This window comes from Papio anubis, chromosome 1, assembly GCF_008728515.1.
Source record: "Papio anubis isolate 15944 chromosome 1, Panubis1.0, whole genome shotgun sequence".
Taxonomy (NCBI): domain Eukaryota; kingdom Metazoa; phylum Chordata; class Mammalia; order Primates; family Cercopithecidae; genus Papio; species Papio anubis.
Window position 1 is genome coordinate 82,896,426 of NC_044976.1, and position 21,672 is coordinate 82,918,097.

General features: G+C 35.0%; 1 protein-coding gene across 1 annotated transcript in view; it reads left to right on the forward strand.

Annotated features, from left to right (window-relative positions):
- The window catches only part of SPATA1 (spermatogenesis associated 1), a 57,774-nt gene that overhangs the window by 24,223 nt on the left and 11,879 nt on the right, over positions 1 to 21,672 (forward strand). Inside the window, exons 7-12 of the mRNA XM_031665290.1 lie at positions 1,879 to 1,993; positions 2,733 to 2,790; positions 12,901 to 13,003; positions 14,307 to 14,432; positions 17,544 to 17,722; positions 19,201 to 19,299. Coding sequence (XP_031521150.1) covers positions 1,879 to 1,993; positions 2,733 to 2,790; positions 12,901 to 13,003; positions 14,307 to 14,432; positions 17,544 to 17,722; positions 19,201 to 19,299 — 680 coding nt within the window. The remainder of the gene's footprint in view (positions 1 to 1,878; positions 1,994 to 2,732; positions 2,791 to 12,900; positions 13,004 to 14,306; positions 14,433 to 17,543; positions 17,723 to 19,200; positions 19,300 to 21,672) is intronic.

A 21,672-nucleotide genomic window follows, 5' to 3' on the forward strand; every position in this document is an offset into this window, starting at 1 on the left:
ATTGTTTCTTTTATGGATGGGTAGGGAGAGTTGTAGTTTACTATTAGCTTTTACACATTTGGTACGTCCATTTTTTATTCATTTTGCATTATATAGATCTTTTCTGTTTTTTTGTTTTGTTTTGTTTTGTTTTGTTTTTTGTTTGAGACAGGGTCTCTTTCCAGCCCAGGCTGGAGAGCAGTGGCACAATCTCAGCTCACTGCAGTGTCTGCTTCCTGGATTCAAGCTATTCTCCTGCCTCAGCCTCCCAAGTAGCTGGGATTACAAGTGCATGCCACCACACCTGGCTAATTTTTGTATTTTTAGTAGAGACAGGGTTTTACCATGTTGGCCAGGCTGATCTTGAACTCCTGACCTCAAGTGATCTACCTACCTCGGCCTCCCAAAGTCCTGGAATTACAGACGTGAGCTGCCACACCCAGCCTCTGTTTGTTGTTCTTAAGTGACAATTTCAATGCCAAGTGGGTAATAAATTGTAGCAGCCAAACAAAAACCAATATGGGCTCCAGGTCGCACAATATTGTGGCAAGTCTTTTTTGTTTGTTTGTTTGTTTTGTTTTTGTTTTTGTTTGAGACAGGATCTTGCTCTGATGCCCAGGTTGGAGAGCAGCGGTGTGATCATGGCTCACTGTAGCCTCAACCTTCCAGGATCAAGACATCCTCCCACCCCAGTCTCCCAAGTAGCTGGGAACACAGGCATGCACCACCATGCCTGGCTAATTTATTTTTGTAGAGTTTTTTAAATTTTTGTAGAGATGTTGCTCAGGCTGGTCTTGAACTACTGGGCTCGAGATACCCTCCTGCCCAGCCTCCCACAGTGCTGGGTTTACAGGCATGAGCCACCATGCCCAGCAACAACCCTTGTAAAATGACTTTCAAATATTAATTTGGCTCACTTATTCTTTTCTGAATTAAAAAAATTGATTTCTCCAAGGGAAAAAAACTGCATTAATACTGCCAGGTTCATGGATCTTTTGTTTATATAGACCATGTAGAACATTAGTGTTAATATTTCAAAGATGGATTGTGTAGTTTTTCTATATTGAGAAATGCTGTTAAAATGAAGGGAGATTTTATCCATGAAAATGTATGTGAAATAAAAATGACATTTTATGTTCTGTATTTATACCAGCATTTTCCAGAGAAGGTTCCTCAGAGCACTGTTTCAAAAACTGCTTTGGCAAATTGTTTGTAAAGACAATTAAGGCCAAACGCGGTGGCTCATGCCTGTAATTTCAGCACTTCGGGAGGCCAAGGTGGGCATATCACCTGAGGTCAGGAGTTCAAGACGAGCCTTGCCAACGTGGTGAAACCCTGTCTATACTAAAAATACAAAAATTCGCTGGGCGTGGTGGCACATGCCTGTAATCCCAGCTACTTGGGAGCCTGAGACAGGAGAATCACTCAGACCTGGGAGGCGGAGACTGCAGTGAACCGAGATTGCACCACTGCACTCCAGCCTGGGCGACAGAGCAAGTCTCTATCTCAAAAAAAAAAAAAAAAAAAGAAAAAAAAAGACAATTAAATTTCAGGAAACCCCCATCTTACCTACCAGCTCTTGCAGACTTAGTTGTACACAGAGACAGACAAACCCTTCAATCGGAGTGAATGTGTGTGTGTAGGGGATTGTGTTGCTGTTTGATATTGCTTAATTCAACATTTCCCAAGCTGAATTAACCAAATAATTTCCTTTTCACATAAACTAATATTTCATGAAATTCACTTTGGAAACTGTTGACTTGTATCTATATAGGAAAGTACACGGGGATTCTGAAATCTAGGATAAGATTATAATGTATACATATAAAAACAAAAGTTTGTTTTAGTATTTTCTTAACATTCTGAACTTTATTTGCCATGGATGACTATCAACATCAGCTGGGGGAAAAGCCACTGCGGAAAAAAGCCAGATTGCAAAAAATCAAATTAGAAATTCTGAGTTGCCAAGATCATTGGAAGATTCAAATAATGTTTGCTTTGGCACCAAAAAAAGGTAATTAGTATAGATGCTGATTCCACATGCCATAATCTAAACAATAAGAAAAAGAGTAAGCTATTCAGAATACTGTTATAAAGACTTTTACTTAAAGATATGAGTGAAATTAGTGATATTTTAATTAAAATTATCTTGATTCAGATCTTTACTGGTTTTTTGCCAACATTCCTCTCCAAGATAATGAGGGATGATTCATAGCCTAAATTTATTTCTATTGTAATACTTTTATCATTGGGACAACTTGATGACAGAAAAATTTCTTTGTTTCCCTTCATTAGAACTAATTATCCTGCCTCTCCTAAGTTCTTGGTTATATGTAAACTAATCAATATGCTTGATTTTCACACTGGTATCATTTCATTCAAAATTGTAGTAGTTAGACTAGAGTTTTACACAGTCTTTTGAAATTAAGATAAGGGTTTTTATAAACAGTTATTCACAAAAGAACAATAAACAAATATGTTTCTAAAATTTCAAGTAATTTTATCTTGCTGTAGATATTGAACTAGAATTTAGTTATAATATAGTGAAATATGATTTTATTACTCATACTAAATTGTAGCTTTACATGGATTACTAATGAGTCTGAAAGGACATATGATAATGGCCTCAGGCTGACTTTGAAAATTTTCAATATTTGTGTTTACAGAGCATCAAATAAAATACATAAAATATGAAAAGCTAATATTCATGGGATCATGTTTTAATGACTTTCAAACCTGTCATTTCCTTTAAGTCAGTGTCTTTGGGAAAATGAAGATGATACAGCTATCAGTAGAAGACAGGACAATCAGGTACTATTTTAAATTTTTTGTTTAAATATGGTATTGCAACATTATAATATTTTTACTAAGATTAAACTGAATCTGCAGATTAAAATGTCTAAGTTTTCCAGGAACATACTTCTAATATTATCAATAGTAGTTCAATTTTTCTGTTTTTATAAATAAGGTAACAATATGCCCAAATGAGAAGGGGGAAAAGTTATCCACTAACACCTTTTTGGATTATCTTCTCAAATTTTATTACTAGTTTTAAAGGTACATCAAACTGAACTTAACTAGCAACTTTCATTGCTAATTTGTAATTTAATATATTAATACCTGTACTTGATTAACTTGTCTCTTTAGAACAGAATTATATAGTGTGTTAAGAAGCAGTATAGTAGTAAATTGTTTATGTTATAGTTACTAGCTGTGTGATCTTGGGTATGTTACCTAATTTGAATTGCGCTGGGTTAAACGAGTTAATGAACACTATTCACATCACCAGTTTATTCTCAAGAAATGATGGAAAGACTAGGAGAATTTTGCAGATATTTGCAGGATGAATTTAGGACAGTCTTAAGAATAACAATACTAATTTTAATAATAGCTATCAATAAGTATCAACTACCAGGCACTATTCTAAGTATTTTACACATACTGACTCATTTAATCCCCATAAAAGAAACTCCATGAGATAGGTTATAGTTATCATTTCCATTTTGCAGATGAGGAAACTGAGGCACAGAAAGGTTCCATGGCTTTCCCAGGTCATACATATAGTTAGTAAGTACTAGAGCTGGGCTTAGATCCTAAATAGTGTAGACTGGCTTCAGAGTTCATAGTCTTAACCATTTTAATAACTACCTACCTAAATAATACTACTAATAACATAGCAACAAACAATTAGATAGCATTTATTGAGCCAATCACTGTTCTAAATGCTTTATGTATGTTAATTCATTTAATTCAACAACTGTTTGTGGAGGTACTGTTATCCTTATTTTCAGATGAGAAAATTAAAACACAGAAAGTTACATTAATGTTTCCATGGTTATGTCTTTCATACTCATTGGACAAAATTCCAACCATAGTTAATAAACCACGAACTTCAAATGAGTCTTTAATTCTGCCAACAAATATAATACATTTTCTTGGTCCATTACTATTCTTCTAGACACCTCTGTCATACTTTCTCCTCAAACAATCAAGACCTCCTTTCTGTTGCACTCTCAGTGATAATTTTTGTTAAATAGAGGTAATTTGAAGAGAACCACTAATCTCAAAATTTTATATGCAGAATTAGGTTGGGGTTGTGGTTCAGTTGAGATCCTCAGATACCCACTTACTACACCATTTGTTAAGACTTTATTTTTCCTATTGCATTTTTCAAAACTCAGTTGACTCTATAAGATCTAGGACAACTTCTAGCCTCCCTTTCTGCTCAATGATTTTTTTTTATCCTTATGCCAATACCACATTATCTTCATTACTGAGGCTTTATAGTAGTTATTGTTATAAGATAGCGTAAGATTTCCAAGTTAATTTTTTTCAAGATCATTTTGGTGATTCTAGATTCTTTGTGTTTTCGTATAAATTTTAGAATCAGCTTGTCAATTTCTTACCACAAGACTACTGGAATTTTGAATGAAATCACTGTGAATCTGTCAATCAATTTGGGAGGAAAACTTATATCCTAACTATACTGAATCGTCTAATCTATGAACACAGTATATTTCTCTATTTATGTCACTAGTTTCTTTCAGCAGTGTCTGTGGTTTTAGTGTATTGCTCCTAGATCTTTTAATATTACATTTATTTTTAGGTATTTGGTATTTTTGAAGCTTCTATAGAATGGTATTTTACAATTTTTATTTTCTAATTGTTGCTAATTTATAGAAATGTAATTGATTTTTATACATTGAACTTGTCTATTGAGATTTTGCTAAATTCAATTAATTCTATCAGGTTTTTTTTGTAGATTCTTCAGAACTGTCTACATACATATTCATGTCATCTGTGAATAACAACAGTTTTACTCTTTCTTTCTATTTTTGTCATGAATTAAGTGTTTTTTCCTCCAGCTTTCTGAGTGTGAGAAGCTGTAATGGCAATAACAATGATGGCTTCTTGCTTTCAGCATAGTTCTGGTGATGGCCTCAACAATGGTAACTTCACTAATGGAAACATCATTTTAGGAGACTAGACCTAGAACCTGCTCCTCCAGTGTTTCTGATACACTTGATTTCCTTTATTACATTTCTTCCTGCTTAAACCTACATGAACTGATTCAGTATTTGGTACAGAAAGTGTGATATGGGCCAAAAACTTTTACAAATGAGAATCTCAGACTGATTATTGCAAAAGAACTGCAATATTTTGTTAATTTGTGCTAGCAGAAACTTAGAAAAATATTATTGGGAATAGATTCAGAGCAGGAATGAAAGAATATAACTTTAAATTGGCTCAAGTTTAATAATATGGATACACTTATCAGAGATTCTGGATTTAATGTGCTAGCTCCAGCAACTGTGAGTGGTAAAAAACATTTTGCTAAATTGAGTGAGGCTGACAGAAACCTGGACAATATGGTGGTTCATACTGAGTAAATTTAGAATGCCAGGAATTTCTTGTTAAAAAGTAGAGCAAGAAATCTAAAGACTTTGGGAAATAAAAATGTTAAGAGAAGATTTATATCCACTTACTTCTTTAACCAGACATTGGGGAAATATATTGGAAAGGCAACCCCAGAATTCTTTTAAAAAACCTTATAGTGGCTGTTTTGTGTCACATGGAATGAAGACAGGACTATACTTGATTTCTTTTGTTTTTGTTTTTTTGTTTTTGGAGACGGAGTCTCACTCTGTTGCCCAGGCTGGAGTGCAGTGATGCCATCTCAGCTCACTGTAACCTCCGCCACCCAGCTTCAAGAGATTCTCCTGCCTCAGCCTCCCGAGTAGCTGGGATTATAGGCACCTTCTACCGCACCCAGCTAATTTTTGTAGTTTTAGTAGAGACAGGGTTTCATCATCTTGGACAGGCTGGTCTTGGACCCCTGACCTCATGATCCACCTGCATCAGCCTCCCAAAGTGCTGAAATTACAGGCATGACCCACCACACCTGGCCTACTTGATTTCTTTAAAGATGACAGTATCCCTGATAGAAGCCAATTTACAGCATTTTACTATATAAGAGAAAACAGTACCAGAGTGATCGTAAGGATGTATGATTAAGAAATCCTTGACAATAGTTAATTGCCAAGGTGTCCCTAAGACTAATCATGATGTTCCTGAGACTGAAGTGGATAAGCGTACCAGTAAGCTATTGGTCTGTATAACCAAAAATTATTTTTAGTCTTCATAAATAGACATCTGCCTTGAATAACCACATGAATATTCACATCCCCTTATTAAATTACTAGACCTTAGCCAGTTTACATACCCAGAACTTATTGAGTGAAGGGGAGGCCAGGTATCCTTGAGGAAAAACCCTGTCACTCAGCCACAAGTATGGACTAAATTTCCTTACCTTCCTAAATTTCCTTTACCTTCCTTAAGGAGATGAGAGGTTGTTTACCCAGATGACTACAATGGGGAAAGGGAGGTACCCTTACTTTTCAGGATTCATGGCAATGGCTTTGATGTGATTCTGATCCTTAGGGACCTGAATAACTCTGTGTTCCACCAACAGGGTGGAGGTTTAGAGGGGTCAGATAGTAAGTGAAGTTTTGGCTAAATCAGTATTCTGGCGTGCTGAATGACTTTGCAAATTCTCCCTGTAGTCATTTCCTTAATTCATGAATGCATACTTTGAAGGACTTACTCAGCAAATGTCAGAATCCTCATAATGCCTCCCTGATGCTTGCAGCATGGGCAATAAGGAATGTTATAGTAGAGAGGGCCAAGTGAAATATGATGGAATGGCCTATTCCTTACCAAAATAGTAAACCAAAGCATTACCAACCTCCTGGAGGAATTGTGAGTTTTGTGCCATGATCAAAACTTGAAAATGGCAGAAAAGGTGATTCCTATGATAGCCACATTAAACTCACCTAGTTGGTCTGTGCAGAAGATTAATGGGCCTTAGTGTCAGGTGTAACAATTGTAGCTGCTACTCTTTACATCATCTCTTTATTAGAACAAATTATTACAGACTGATGCTCCTATTATGCCATTCTTAATCTGGAAAATGCGTTTTTCTTCATCCCAATTAGCAGAGAAAACCAAAAGTAACAAATAGGAATAGCAGTAGACCTTCAGTGTTTTGCCTAAGGGCTGTGTCTATTCTGGCTCCTTGTAATAATCTAGTTTATAGGCAACTTGACCATACCATGATCCCCTTGGACCTGATTAACAGGAAATGCCAAATAATCTAGATACCTTAGGTAAGACATATGTTTCTTAGGGGGTAGGAGATAAGCTGCAAGAAAATTCAGGAGTCAATCAATTCAGAGAAATTTCTGGGAGCTCCATGGTCTGCGACATATTGAGGTATCCCCTTGCCCCAGCTACCATTGAGAATGAGAAAAAGCACTTTATGGATCTTTTTTGGAATTTGTAGAGAGATTTACTGCATTTGGATGTGCTGCTCTATTTTTTTTTTAAACCAAGAGAATCAGAAGCCTGCCAACTTTTGAGTGGAACCTAAACAAGAGAAGGCTTGTAAGGTGATCCCAGAGGGATTGCAAGCAATGCTGCCACTTGTGGGGTTTTTGGTTTTGGTTTTGTTTTGATACAGGGTCTCATTCTGTCGCCCAGGCTGGAATGCAGTGGAGCGCCCACAGCTCACTGCAGCCTTGACCTCCCAGACTCAATTCATCCTCCCACTTCAGCCTCCTGAGTAGCTGAGACTACAGGCACATGCCACCACACCCAGCTAATTTTTGTATTTTTTGTAGAGTTGGGGTTTCTCCTTATTGCCCAGGCTGGTCTCCAACTCCTGGACTCAAGCAATCAGCCCTCCTCAGCCTCCCAAAGTGTTGGGATTACAGGCATGAGCCACTGCACCCAGCCCACTAGTGTTTTAATGTCTGTCCAGATTATCCAATGATGCTTGATATATAGTAGATTGGAATACTGAATGGAGTCTGTACAAGCCCTCGCAAGAGAATCACAGCTCTAAGCCCTTGGATTTGGGAGCAAAGGCATACCATCTTCAGCAAATAATTGTTGTTATATTGTTGCTGGATACTTTTATTGTTTCCAAATTTTACCTATTATAAAGAGCACACACAAACAAGAGAGGAATATATACTTATGTGTAGAATTGCTGGAAAATGCCTATCTGTAACTTAAATAATGCCAAAATATATTCCAAAATGATTATACAAATTTACACTGCCACTAGGAATCCAAGACATTTCCTGTTACTCTACATCCTCAATAATACATACTGTCTTCACATTTTAAAATGTTTTGCACTCTGGTGGATGCTTAATGCTATTTAACTGTGGTTTGAATGTTTTCATTTCCCTGGTTACCCTTACATTTTATGGATCCCATTTTGATAACCATTTTGTGGGGGGGATTACCTGTTTTAAGTATTTCTATTGGGTTGTCTGCCATTTATTTCTGGTTAGTAGGAGTTTTTAATATGCTCTGGAAGATAGTCCTTTGATATTTATGTATGTTGCAAATATCTCCCTCTACTTTGTGGCTTGTCTATGATTTACCTTGCTGAATACATTAAGTATTCCATATTCTTAATTTTTTCCACATTCTCTCTGTCTTGGACTGAGAATGGTATGTTAGAATCTCCTTTTATTACTGTGTTACTATTTATGCTTATACCTCCTGTGGTTTCTGCTTTACGTGTTTCTATATGTTATTTGGCACAAAGTTGTTCTTATGTGAATATTATTACTTTTGCATTATGAAGCATCTTTCTTCAGCTCATTTAATGCCTTTTTGGCCTGAATTCTTCCTTACTGCATATCAAAATACTCTGCTTTCTTTTTGTTTGCATTTATTTGATATTCTCCATTCTCGACTCCCCTCGTTTTTATCTGCCTTTCTGAGTCACTTTGTTTTAGATAAATCTCTTATGTACAGCCTAGAGTTGGATTTTGATTTGTAAGCTAGTCTGAAAGTCTTTTTTATTTAGTTAGATGAGCTATGCCCATTTATATAATTAATATGACATGTTTAGTCTCAGATTTGTCATTTTATTTTATATTTACCATGTGTCTTCTACTATTTATTTGGGGGTTTTTTTGGTCCTCGTATTTAGAAAGCTTTGTATTTTTGTTTTAATATTTACCTTTATAGTAATACACTTATGCTAGTATTTTTGGCCCCTCTTTTTTCCTTTTTTAAAAATTGATACTTCTGCTTTTGATTTGGTATCTCTAAAATTATGCTCTGACTCCTCCTTATTATATTCGAGGCAATCAGAAAACTTGTTCTACTTTCACCTTTTTCCCTCCCTTTTCTTCTCATTTATTTTCAGTTTGTGTTATTTCTACTTTGTGAAGCAATATAACATTTTTGTACTGTTCACTTAGTCCTATCCCCTCACTTTTGTTTTAGTCTCAGAACTATAATTAAATATGTTCAACACTTAACTGCCAATTATTTTGCAGAAGATTTTTCAGTGATTTCTTGGTTGGATGAAACTCAACCTATACTAGGAAAAGACCCTGAGCACAATATTCCCTTAGTTCTTGCACATTTAAAACTTTCTCTAAAGCAAGGATGGGCAAACATGATGGTCTGCATCATGCTTAGTAAGGCCTGTGAGCTAGGAATGTGTTTTATGTTTTTAAAGAGTTGAAAAAAAGAGGAATATATGACAGAAACCATATGTGGCCCACACATATTTATTTACTCTCTGGCCCTTTACAAAAAAAGTGTGCTAATGCCTGCTCTAGAGCCTTCATACTTTACTACTTGAAGGATAGCTTGAATGGCTATAAAATCCTTGGCTTATTTCCCTTGAGTTTCTTGTAAATATTGCACTACTGATGTCTTGCTTTATATGTTACTATTTAGAAGTGTGCCAACTTGATTTTCTTTTCTTTGTAAACAGACTTGAGTATTTTTGCCTGGAAGGTCAGAGAATTCCTTTAATGTGTAATAGTTTTAGCAGGCTATATCTCAGTTGAGAATTGTAGGTCAGATTTTTCTAGGTACACAGTGGGCCCTTTCAATATGAAAATCAGAAATCAGACATTGTTTTATTTCAAGGATGTTTTCTAAAATTGTAATTTAAATAGATCTGTTTCATTGTTTTGCTTTGTTTTGTTTTGTTTTTCTTTCAGGGGTAACAATTAGTCTTATCTTAGATCTTGTTTACCTTTATATCTGCCACTTTCATTCTGATCCATTTTACTCTTTTCATTATGTTTCACTTTCTTGGCTCCTTTTATTTCTATTCTGTGTTTTTCTTACTATATATTTGGTCATATATGTTCCATCTTGGACACCTGCTAATTTATTCATTTCTGAGACAATTTCTTTTTCTTTATTTCTTGAGTTTGGTCAATTTTCATTTCACACCTTCCTATTGTTTTCCATTTTTATTACAAATTTTAAAATTTCTGTTTTATAGTGTTCATTATCTGCAAATGCTTAGTTAATTATTTTTAATCTATGTTGGGAGCATTGTTAAGTTTTTCTCTGCTTCATGGTTGTGTTTGTTTTGATTTACTGCTCAGTTTTGAGGTTTTCTTCATAAGTAACTGCGTGAGTGCTAGATTGTTTTACAGATGTTCATGTTTATTTGCATTGGATTTTTCCATTATCAGTAATAACAGATGTTCTTACAGAGGAACAGGGAGTGAGTGGTGTTTTGGTGGCTTACTGTGTTTCTTAAATCAGGAGCACCCTCTTCTGTTACTGTAGTGAAATGCAGTTATTATTATTTTTTTAATTTTAATTTTAATTTTTTTGAGATGGAGTCTCACTCTCTTGCCCAGGCTAGAGTGCAATGGCACGATCTCAGCTCCCTGCAACCTCCGCCTCCCAGGTTCAAGTGACTTCTGCCTCAGCCTCCCGAGTAGCTGGGATTACAGGTACCCACCACCATGCCTGGCTCATTTTTGTATTTTTGTAGAGATAGGGTTTCACCATGTTGGCCAGGCTGGTCTCGAACTCCTGACCTCAGGCGATCTGCCTGCCTTGGCCTCCCTAGAAATGCAGCTATTTATGTTTGTTTTTTTTTTTTTTTTTATGTAAATGGGGCCTTTTGGGGAAATGGGTGTATTTTCTTTGGATTCTTTTCCACTAGCTTAGTTCAGTGGAGCTCTTGTCTTGGCTTTGTCTTGGCTATTTTCTTATTTTTTCTTACCAAACTGGCTCCCAAGGACATATCTCCCTTCCAAAGCATTTTCTTCTCTCCCAGACGCTATGTCTTCCCATGATTACTGCCTCTGACTCCCTGTGTTTTTCAAATCCTTTCTTTTGAATTCCTCATAGAATCTACCAGGTTTTTTTTGTTTTTTGTTTTTTGTTTTTTGTTTTTTGCTCTATTTTTCCACTTCAGGTAGAGCCCTCTCTTTCCAGACTAATTCGTGATTGGTATTTCCTATTATTTATGTACAGTGCTGACACATAGTCCACATCTGACTCTCTGCTCAGATGTGGGCTCCTGACCACACTCTGATCTAGTAGTCTTTATTTCCTCACTTATAGGTAAAGGATTCTGTGCCCAAGTTGTGTTGTAGGCATAAATTTGGGTGGTTTTACTTGGCTTCTTTTTATGGTAGTTTGGAAGATTTGTGGAGCAATTCTAATATAGGTGGCTGCCATTATCCTGTGGGATCTCAACTCTATAACATAACAAAATAAATAAGCTAGAAAAATAATGCAGTACTCTGCCCTTTATCTATCATTCCAAGACCCCCCGTGGATGCCTGAAAACACAGATAGAACTCAACTCTATATATACTATATATACTGTATTTTTCCTATACATATATACCTATGACAAAGTTTAATTTATAAAGTAGGCCCAGTAAACAGTAACAAAAACAATAACTAATAATAAAATAGAACAATTATAACAATATACTATTATAAAAGTTACGTGACTGTGGTCTCTCTCTAAAAATATCTTATTGTACTGTACTGTGGGTAACTGAAAGCACAGAAAGTGAAACTACAGATAACGGGGACTAATTGTAAGACAAACAAAATAGAAGTGAGAGCTTGATGAAGATAAAAGTGAAAACTAATGAGGTACAGAAGCATAATTGAAAACAATTCAAGATCAATAAAGTGATAGTGGGACAAACATCAACATGGTAAGGCTTGAGGTAATTTATCAGAAAAGGGTAGATATTAGACTGTTCTCGCACTGCTATAAAAAAAAAAAACCTGAGACTGGGTAATTTATAAAGAAAAGAAGTCTAATTGGCTCATAGTTCTGCAGGCTATACAGGAAGCATGGCATCATCTGTTTCTGGGGAGGCCTCAGGGAGCTTTCCGTCATGGTGGAAGGCAAAGGGGGAGCAAGGCTGGAGCAGGAGGAAGGGGTGGGGGAGGTGCCACACACTTTGTAAATGATCAGATCTCACGAGAACAAGATCTCGCGAGAACAAATTCACTATCAGGAGAACAGTATCAATGGGGAAATTTGCCCCCACGATACAATTACCTACCACCAGGCCCCACTTCCAACAGTTGGGGATTATAATTCGACAGGATATTTGGATGGGTACACAGATCCAAATCATATCAGGTAGAAACACAAAAATTAGGAAAGATGGAGGCAATAGAAACACAAACACAGAGGAGATAAGATATATTAGAATAAAATGTAAAATTACATGCTAAAATTTGACATGTGACAGAACTACCAATTTTCTAAGCAAATATAATCAAAATTGACTCAAGATGAAAACAGTATCAGTAGCCATCTTAGAAAATATTTAAAGTTATCATAACAGGTAACTGAGACCGGAAATCATGTTTAGAAAGAAAAATAACAGTTTTTTTTTAAATTTTAAGTTTGAAGTACTTGTATATAATGTCCAAGTAATAGAATACAGAGACTGGAACATGGAGAGAATCTGTAACTATAAATACAAAATGGAGTTCATCACCACTATGTAAAAAGAATGCATTATCAAATACCAATGGGCAAGTGAAAAAAGAATGTGACAGTCTAGCCGATCTTACTCATTTCATGTTTGCTTACAGATAGGTGAAAAAGAGTACATCACCCTACCAGATCACCCTTCACTTCATTGTCAACCTGTTCTTTCTTCAAGAATCATTGATATCTCTTTATTACCAACTGAAAGTAAGTATAGTGCAATCATAAGTACAGATGATTCTGTGAGGTAAAGTAAATAATGTTAATGGGGAGTTATTGTTTAATGAGTATAGAGTTTCAGTTTGAGAAGATAAGTTCTGGAGATGGGGTAGTGGTGGTGATGGTTTCACAACAATGTGAATGTACTTAATGCAGCTGAACTGTACATTTAAAAATAGTTTAAATGGTAAATTTTATTATGTAATATGTTCTACTACAATAAAAAAGTTAAATTATAGGAATTTTATTTTTATTTTTATTTTTTTTAGACAGAGTTTGTGTTGCCCAGGCTAGAGTGCAGTGGGGCAATCTTGGCTCACTGCAACTTTCGCCTCTGGGTTCAAGCATTCTCCTGCCTTTGCCTCTGCGGTCACTGGGACTACAGGTGCCCATCACCACACCTGGCTAGGCTAATTTTTGTATTTTTAGTAGAGACGGGGTTTCACTATGTTGGCCAGGGTGGTCTCAAACTCCTGGCCTCAAGTGATCCACCGGCCTTGGCCTCCCAAAATGCTGGGATTATAGGCGTGAGCCACAGCACCTGGCCTAGGAATTTTATTATTACTACATATGTTTAGTCACTAACATTATTTCATTTTAAAATATATATTCTGGCCGAGCATGGTGGCTCATGCCTATAATCCCAGCACTTTGGGAGGCTGAGGTGGGTGGATCACAAGGTCAGGAGTTCGAGACCAGCCTGGCCAACATGGTGAAACCCCATCTCTACTAAAAATACAAAAAAAATTAGGTGTGGTGGCAGGTGCCTGTAGTCCCAGCTACTCAGAAGGCTGAGGCAGGAGAATCGCTTGAACCCAGGAGGTGGAAGTTGGAGTGAGCCGATATCATACCAACTACACTCCAGCCTGGGCAACAAAGTGAGACTCCATCTCAAAAAAAAAATATATATATATATATATATATTCTAAAATATACATTTTCTATGTACAATTTAAGTACAATAATTTTGAATCCCGGATACATTTACCAAAAGAGTTAAACCAAAGCATATCAGCATAACTGCTTGAGCTTTACCTAGTTTCTACACATATATGAAATGCAGAAAAAAACACACTATTTTATAAATCCCCTTATATATCACTCTCGGAAACTAAAATGACTCCTTTGCATTTTCCACATGGTAAATGCTATACTGTAGCAAGAAAAACAGTTTGGGATAAAATTTATTCTTGCTGCTTTAGACATTTTTAAGTTTTACACTCCATATTTTAGGATATGAGCCATCTTTCAGCTTTGAGACATTGACGAATATGAGTTATAATCTCTTTAGGAGAGAAGATTATCAAACAAATGAAACAAGTAAAGGAAGAAAGAAGGTATCTGGAAAGAAATAGAGAAGAACTAGTAAAAACAGTTGAAAAGCTATTTGAACAAAGCAAATTAAAACGATATCATGGTAAAGTTTATTACATACCTTTTATCACTATAAAGAAAACTTAAGTTTTACAGAATTAATCCTTTTAGAATAAATAAATTTATAATTAATATTTACTGTTTTACTATTTTAGTTTAAGTGGTACATGATTAAGTTCAATATAGAAAACATGAAATTATTATTCAACTCTATACAATAAATGCTTTACATAGGGTTTTTAAATTAAAACAAATATTTTCATAACTGAAACTCATTTACTTGTTTATTAATTATTCTATTCATTTATCAAACCCCTGTTGAATCTGGCCACTATTCTAGGGGCTTAGGAAACACTATTAAGACAGACACAATCTTGTCCCTGCCCACATAGATCTTACAGTCCAGTGGGGAAATGATAAGCAAGTTAAGCATTAATGATACATCCTTGCCAGCGTAGTGGCTCATGCCTGTAATCCCAGAACTTTGGGAGGCCAAGGCAGGCAGATCATTTGAGGTCAGAAGTTCAAGACCAGCCTGGCCAGCATGGCAAAACTCCGTCTCTACCAAATATACAAAAATTAGCCTAGCCGGGTGTGGTGGTGGGCACCTGTAGTTCCAGTGATTGCAGAGGCTAAAGCAGGAGAATGCTTGAACACGGAGGCGGAAGTTGCAGTGAGCTGAGATTGTGCCACTGCACTCCAGCCTGGGTGACAGAGCAAGACTCTGCCCCCAAAAATATATATATATTTTGTTATGTGATATGTTCTACTACAATAAAAAAGTTAAATTATAGGAATTTTATTTTATTTTATCTGACTCTGTTGTCCAGGCTAGAGTGCAGTGGTGTGATCTCAGCCACTATGATAAAGGAATTACACAGTTCTATGGATAGGAATATAAAGGAAGAACACCTAAATTAGATGGAAGAGATCAAGAGAGTCTTCCAGGAAAAGTGTTGGATATGCTAGGATCTGAAGTATGCTTCTTGGCTCTAGGTCTTTGGGCATGCTTTTCCCTCTGCCATCTACTTCTCCTCTTACCTTGAGGTACCCTCTTCCCAGTTTACCTGCCTATTTCCTATTAGTCATTCAAGAGCACCTTATATATTACTTACTGTAGAAGACTACTTTGAGTCCCTTGGACTCTTCTGTACTTAATTTTTTGATATGTGTATGTGTCTGCCTTGCTTTTAAAAGTCAGTGAATGAGGGAAGTTAAGTAAGTTTTCTTGCAGTACAATTAGAAACAGTGTTGTTAGGACTGGTGGACTGATGAGGCAGGATGAAGACAGTACATGATGGTGGCTTGAGAGTTGCTAAATGATTTGAGAGGCCTCCGTTTTGGGTTGTGTTTGAGGATTGTAAGGATAAAAGGTATTATGGAATTAAGTGGTTTTAGGATTCTCAATTTACAGCAAAATTGTTTCAACACTAGAACTGACTGAAGGTTATACACAGTGTCAGGAGATATTTCTCAAGATTCTGCCTTACAATGTGTTATCCTGAAAGTGATAGCAATGAGTCAGCCTTGTTGTAGTGTTAAACAAGCAATTTTATCAGACAGATTTGAACAATGGACTGAAAATCACAGGACCAGGATTGTAACACCAAATCTGTCTTTTAGACAAGTTATTTCCCCTCTTTGTGCCTCACCTTTTTTGTTTATGAAATGGGAATGGTCCATCACTTCCTATTTCAACAGAAATATTTCAAGATAAAAGGTATATATTGGCCATAAAATATTTATTGAGCCTACTACATGCCAGGCACTGTTTTAAATGCTGGGGATACAGCAGTGAACAAGACAGACATGGCCATGACCATAAGGAGCTTGCTTCCCTATGGGAAGAGACAGACAATAAACAAATAAGTAAGACAATATTAGCTTTGATCAGAGCTGAGAATTCAATTAAAAAGAGCATAGTAAAGAGTGATGAGGCAGGGAAGAGATGCTTTAGGTAGAATTTTCAGAGAAAGTATCTCTGAGAAGATTAAGATTTGATTAACAGGGAGGCAGGCACAAAGGGAACACTAAATATCAAGGTCAAGAAATAACAATGACCTTGTGGTATATTAAGGGCCTGAAATAAGACCAGTGCTGCTGAAACACTATGTAAGGAGAAATGTAGAGGGGGATGAAATCAGAAAGGTCAGCAAGGAATAGATGGGCCAAATCAAAGATTTTGGATTTTATTGTAAGCAAGGTAGGAAGCCACTAGAGGATTTTGAGCTAGGGATTTATATGATTTTAAAAAACATTTTAGAAAGCTCAGAATGACTGCTGTATAGAATACCCTGTACAGGGGCAAGAATGAAAGCAGACCAGTTAGAAAGAGCATGCAGATTTCTTGGTAAAAGATGATATTGACTAAGGATATAGCATTGAAGAAGGTGGAATGTGCTAGATGCTAGAAGTATTTTGGCAGTAATACTGGTAGAAGTTGCTAAGGGATTGGATAATAGAGCATGAGATAAATAGCCAAAATCTTGAGCTAAAGTTCCATATAGCTATATAATTTTAATTAAATCACCTTATAAAGTAGAATTTTTAAATTTGAAATTTTTGTTTCTATGATAATCTAAAAGAAAGAAACTAAACAGATTCTGGTATACTGGCATATACTTTGTGTTCCTATTAAGTTTGTATTTAGAATCTCATTGGTGTCAATGCAATTTGTTAAACTGATAGTGTTTAATTTCTAATGATTAATTTTGGATTAGTTTTCCATAATCATGGGAAAAAGTAACATATACATATTACTTTTATAGTTATATATGTTATATGTATATATGTTATATTGTTTTATATACATATCTGTTGTATATTACTATATATAACAAGTATATATATTGCTTTTATAATATATATTACTATTAAATGTATTACTTTTAGATATATTACTTTTATAGTAATGTATATTACTATTTTATATATACATATATTTTACCATATTTCTACACAAGTTCTCTTATTATCCAAAAAACACTTCTTCCTCAGGTCTAATGACCTCAGTATATAAAGAAAGGAGAAGAGGAGAGAAAGAGAAAAATGGTTTAAATTGACATTAGCTCTAGGGTCCTTTCCAGGATGAAAAGTTGAATCCTTTAATATTCAAATGAAAGCCTTTGCTTTTTTTTTTTTTTTTTTAATATAGCCTATGACGGTTGGAAGAAAAAATACTTGGAAACAAAGAAAGTCACAGCATCAGTGGAGGAGGTTTTAACAAAACTTCGAGAAGATTTGGAACTCTACTATAAAAAATTGCTCATGCAACTTGAAGCCAGGGAGATCAAGATGAGACCAAAGAATCTGGCAAACATCACAGACTCCAAGGTATTACTAAATGTGTCCCCCTTCAATTAGAGAAGTTCTGTTCAAAACACATGCTTTATAAGTGCCAGTAATATCACAAGATGCATTGGGCTGACTTTGACTTAAACTTGCTTAAAACAATAAAAAAAACCTCATGACCTTATGTAATAGGAGGAGGATTGCTGAGGAGATACAGTCAGCAGCTTAATGTTGCCTTTAAGGGGGCCTGATATTTCCTACCTATTATTTTCAGTGTTAACTTCATTGTAAGACTGCTTTTTCCAATGGTAGCAATAGAGTGGTCAATGGCAAGTAGGGCTTTATATCCCCAAACAAGGGAGAAACCTCTCTCTGAATCATGGAATATATAAATCTTTCCCTTTATCCTAGGTAAGGGATCAACTAGGCCTACCCCTGGATGAGAAATAGTTGCCAAGGAATGCTATATGCTGACTGACTTAGACTAATTAGGATTTACCTCTGTATCTTAGACAGGGTTCATTTCCTGACACTATGGGAAAGAGGCGAATACCTGATGAATTAGGGCAGGGGACAAACAGCATCTGCTATAATCCTGTTATTTGGTAGTAGCAGCGGGAGGACTTATAACACACAGGAATTTAAAGAAATTATGAAATTTTGTTCAGTTCTTTTTTTTGAGACAGCCTTGAATCAGAGACATGAAGTTTATTTTATTATTCCACCATATAATTAAACAACAGACAAAAAAATTCAAGAAGGCATTTAACAATTTGATTTGGGTTAGATCAATCCCACTTATCCAAAAGTGATTTTAAAATATGTTAACTATGATTAAAAGTAAGGATTTAACTTTAGACAAGATGAAATATTAAAAGTTTACTATTTTAAATGAATTTAATATAAAATCCAAATAGGCTCAAGTAATGGTTTGTCCATAGTAGTTGGTACTTTTTTTTAGCATAGCTTATACTTTATCTTACTGTTTTATCAGTTCAATACAAGAATTTTTTCACAAAGCCAGTTTAAAACTCTTAAATAACTTCTTTAGAGAGGACCACTATAACTCATAAACTTTTCTGGACAAAAACCAAAAAGTCTTCTTATTTTAAATAGGTTTTCTTGTATTAAATGAGTTCTTGCATATAAAATATAGTATCATATTATTAAGTATTTTAAAATAATTCTAATCTGATTCAGCTGATAAAGCATTATGCCAATTTCTAAAGTCTTGCTAATATCTAAGATATTCCTTTCATAGTATTCCTTTCATAGTAATAGTTGTTGGTTTTTATGGTGCTAATTTAATGGTAACTTTAGAGAAAGTGTTCCCTAAAATTCGATAAATCAACAAAAACAAATAGTAATTTCTCCAAAGCAATTTAGTTTACTTTATGGAATAGGTTATTTTCATGATCTACTCTTTTGATATTTATCATTTCATAGTTTATGTTCCCAAGGCAGTTAAAAATAAAAATGTTTATGTGTTATACTAAATAAATGTCTATCTATGCACACAGAATTATCTGATAATCCAGATTACTGAGGTACAGCATGCAATTGACCAACTTAAGAGAAAACTGGATACTGACAAAATGAAACTCACAGTAGAAGTTAAGGTAATTTACATTTTTCCTAATCAAATTATTATAATATTTATCTTGAAATAAAATATTTTGGTGTTTTAACTTTGGGTGTCAATAATATAAGGGTAGCAAGGATTGATTGTCTTAAAATCGTTATCTTAACAATAAAGAGCATGGGTGAAAAACAATGCAAGAAGTAAAACTACATCCTGTGAAAAGATGCAATATATAATAAGGCCAAAGTAAAATTTAATAGAATTTTACTAGGAAGAATTAAAGGAAAAAGAACCTGTGAGTCAATATATTCTCAAAAAAAATTTTAAGTAGTTTTCCTGTATTAGAATTATTAAGTCTGATAAACCACTGAGCTCTTCTCTGAACTGACATTTAATTTTTCATGGATAATCATTTAATTTTTTCTGGTTATTTTCATATGTATTATATTATTTAAATATGAATAATGTGACTTCTACTAGATGTTAAGTTTCCTTCCGGGCAGAAACTATGCCTTAGTTAACTTTGTTTCTCCCATGGGACCTTTTGTATAACAGATGCTTAGTAGAGGCTTCTGGGCATGCTTTATTTGGTGAGAATTGTGTACAACTAATTACATCATATAAATTATCTGTGAAGTACTGACGTATTAAAAAGCTTTTTTGTTGAACAGAAAACAGAAGAAGATTATACATTTTCACACAAGTACCCATAGCAAGGCAGGAAAATAAGAACGATAATTATATGCATGCTCTCATTTCTCTATCAGAAACAGCTTTATGACACAGGATAATGACTCTATTCTAGAATTAGCTCTTTTTAAAAAATTTTTAAAGAGAAAAAAGAAAATCAGTACTGTCCTGGGTTTCCAATAAAAATAAAAATAAATAAGATTTAAAAATAAAAAAATAGAATTAGCACTGTCCAATAGCACTTATGTGATGATAGAAATGTTCTATGCCTGCACTGTCAGATTGGTAGCCACTAGCCACCTACTGATATTGAGCACTTGAAATGTAGTTTGTGTGACTGAGGAACTGAATTTTAAATTTTATTTACGTTTAGTAGTTACATATGGCAACTGGCTTCTACTATACTGGACAGTGCAGTTCTAGATTCTTTTTACAAGCAGCATTCTCAAGGCTAAATAAGCCCTGGTTTGGTACTGAGAAGCTTAAAACTTAAAATAGAAAAGGAAAAGAGCAGAGAATAATTTTTAACAAAATATCAGCTAAATTTGCATTCAAAAAAGTAATTTGTTCAATGAAGGAAAACTGTGTCTATTCCATATATGGAGATAAAGCTAATATGTAAACTTGTACACAAGAATAATTCGGTAGGTAGGAAGGAGTAATAAAATGCCCCCAGAGGCTTGGATTATGACTCCCCTCATGCCATTTTCTTCTGGAAAGCATGTGCATTACTTATAATCTTTGTATATTTTAACATTACAGATGTCACTCATGGTTTGAACCCAAATTAGAATTGTTCATACAAAAACAGTAAAGACAAGTGGAATAAGAGAAAAAAAAGAGAACAAAGTTTTCAGCTTATAGGCTGGGGGGAAAAATCCTATATTTAACCATAATGCCTGATTGACACATAGACATTATATAAGAAGTTTTATTGATTTCTGAATGAGCTCCCTAAAACAGCCCTACCTATAAGATTCAGAACTAAGGGACAAAAAAAAAAACCTAGCCTGAGTCTCTTGCAACCATATTTATTCAAGATAGTATAGCATAAGTAGTGCTTCTCAAAGTTTAATATGATATCATCTGAAGATCCTGTTTAAAAATGCAGGATCTGACTCAGTAGGTCTGGATGCAGCCTGAGATTCTTCCTACCTAACAAGCTCCCAACTGATGCTAATGCTGCTGTCCACTGACAACACTTAGAATAGTAAGGGCTCTGGTACCAGGTGGTCTGAGTTTGAATCCTGGCTGGACCCACTTCACTTACTAGTTTTTTATCTTGAGCAAGTTACTTAGCCTCTAAAGGCCTCCATTTCAACTGTAAAATGGGGATAAATACTAATAAGTATCTGATTCTATAAAATTTTTGAAAAAAAAAATAGACTAATACACTTAGAATGAGTGCTTGCCACAGAGTAAACAGTATATTTCTTAAATATCTCTTCAGTTCCTCAGGGCTAGAAATTAAGCTTTTTTGTATTTTGTTTTCTTGTTGTTTTCACTATTTTCTTTATACATTGAGAACAACAGGTTTTGAAGTTTAAACAAAACATAAAATTCTTTCTGTATTTTTTAGAACAGTTCAATTGTATTGTCCCTATATACTCATAAACAAGGTTATCTTATAGCATATCTAGTCAGTAGATAGGCATGCTTTTTAAACAGCATTCATAATCTACACATTTACTGTAGTAATCCAGTGGAAGTCAAACCACTG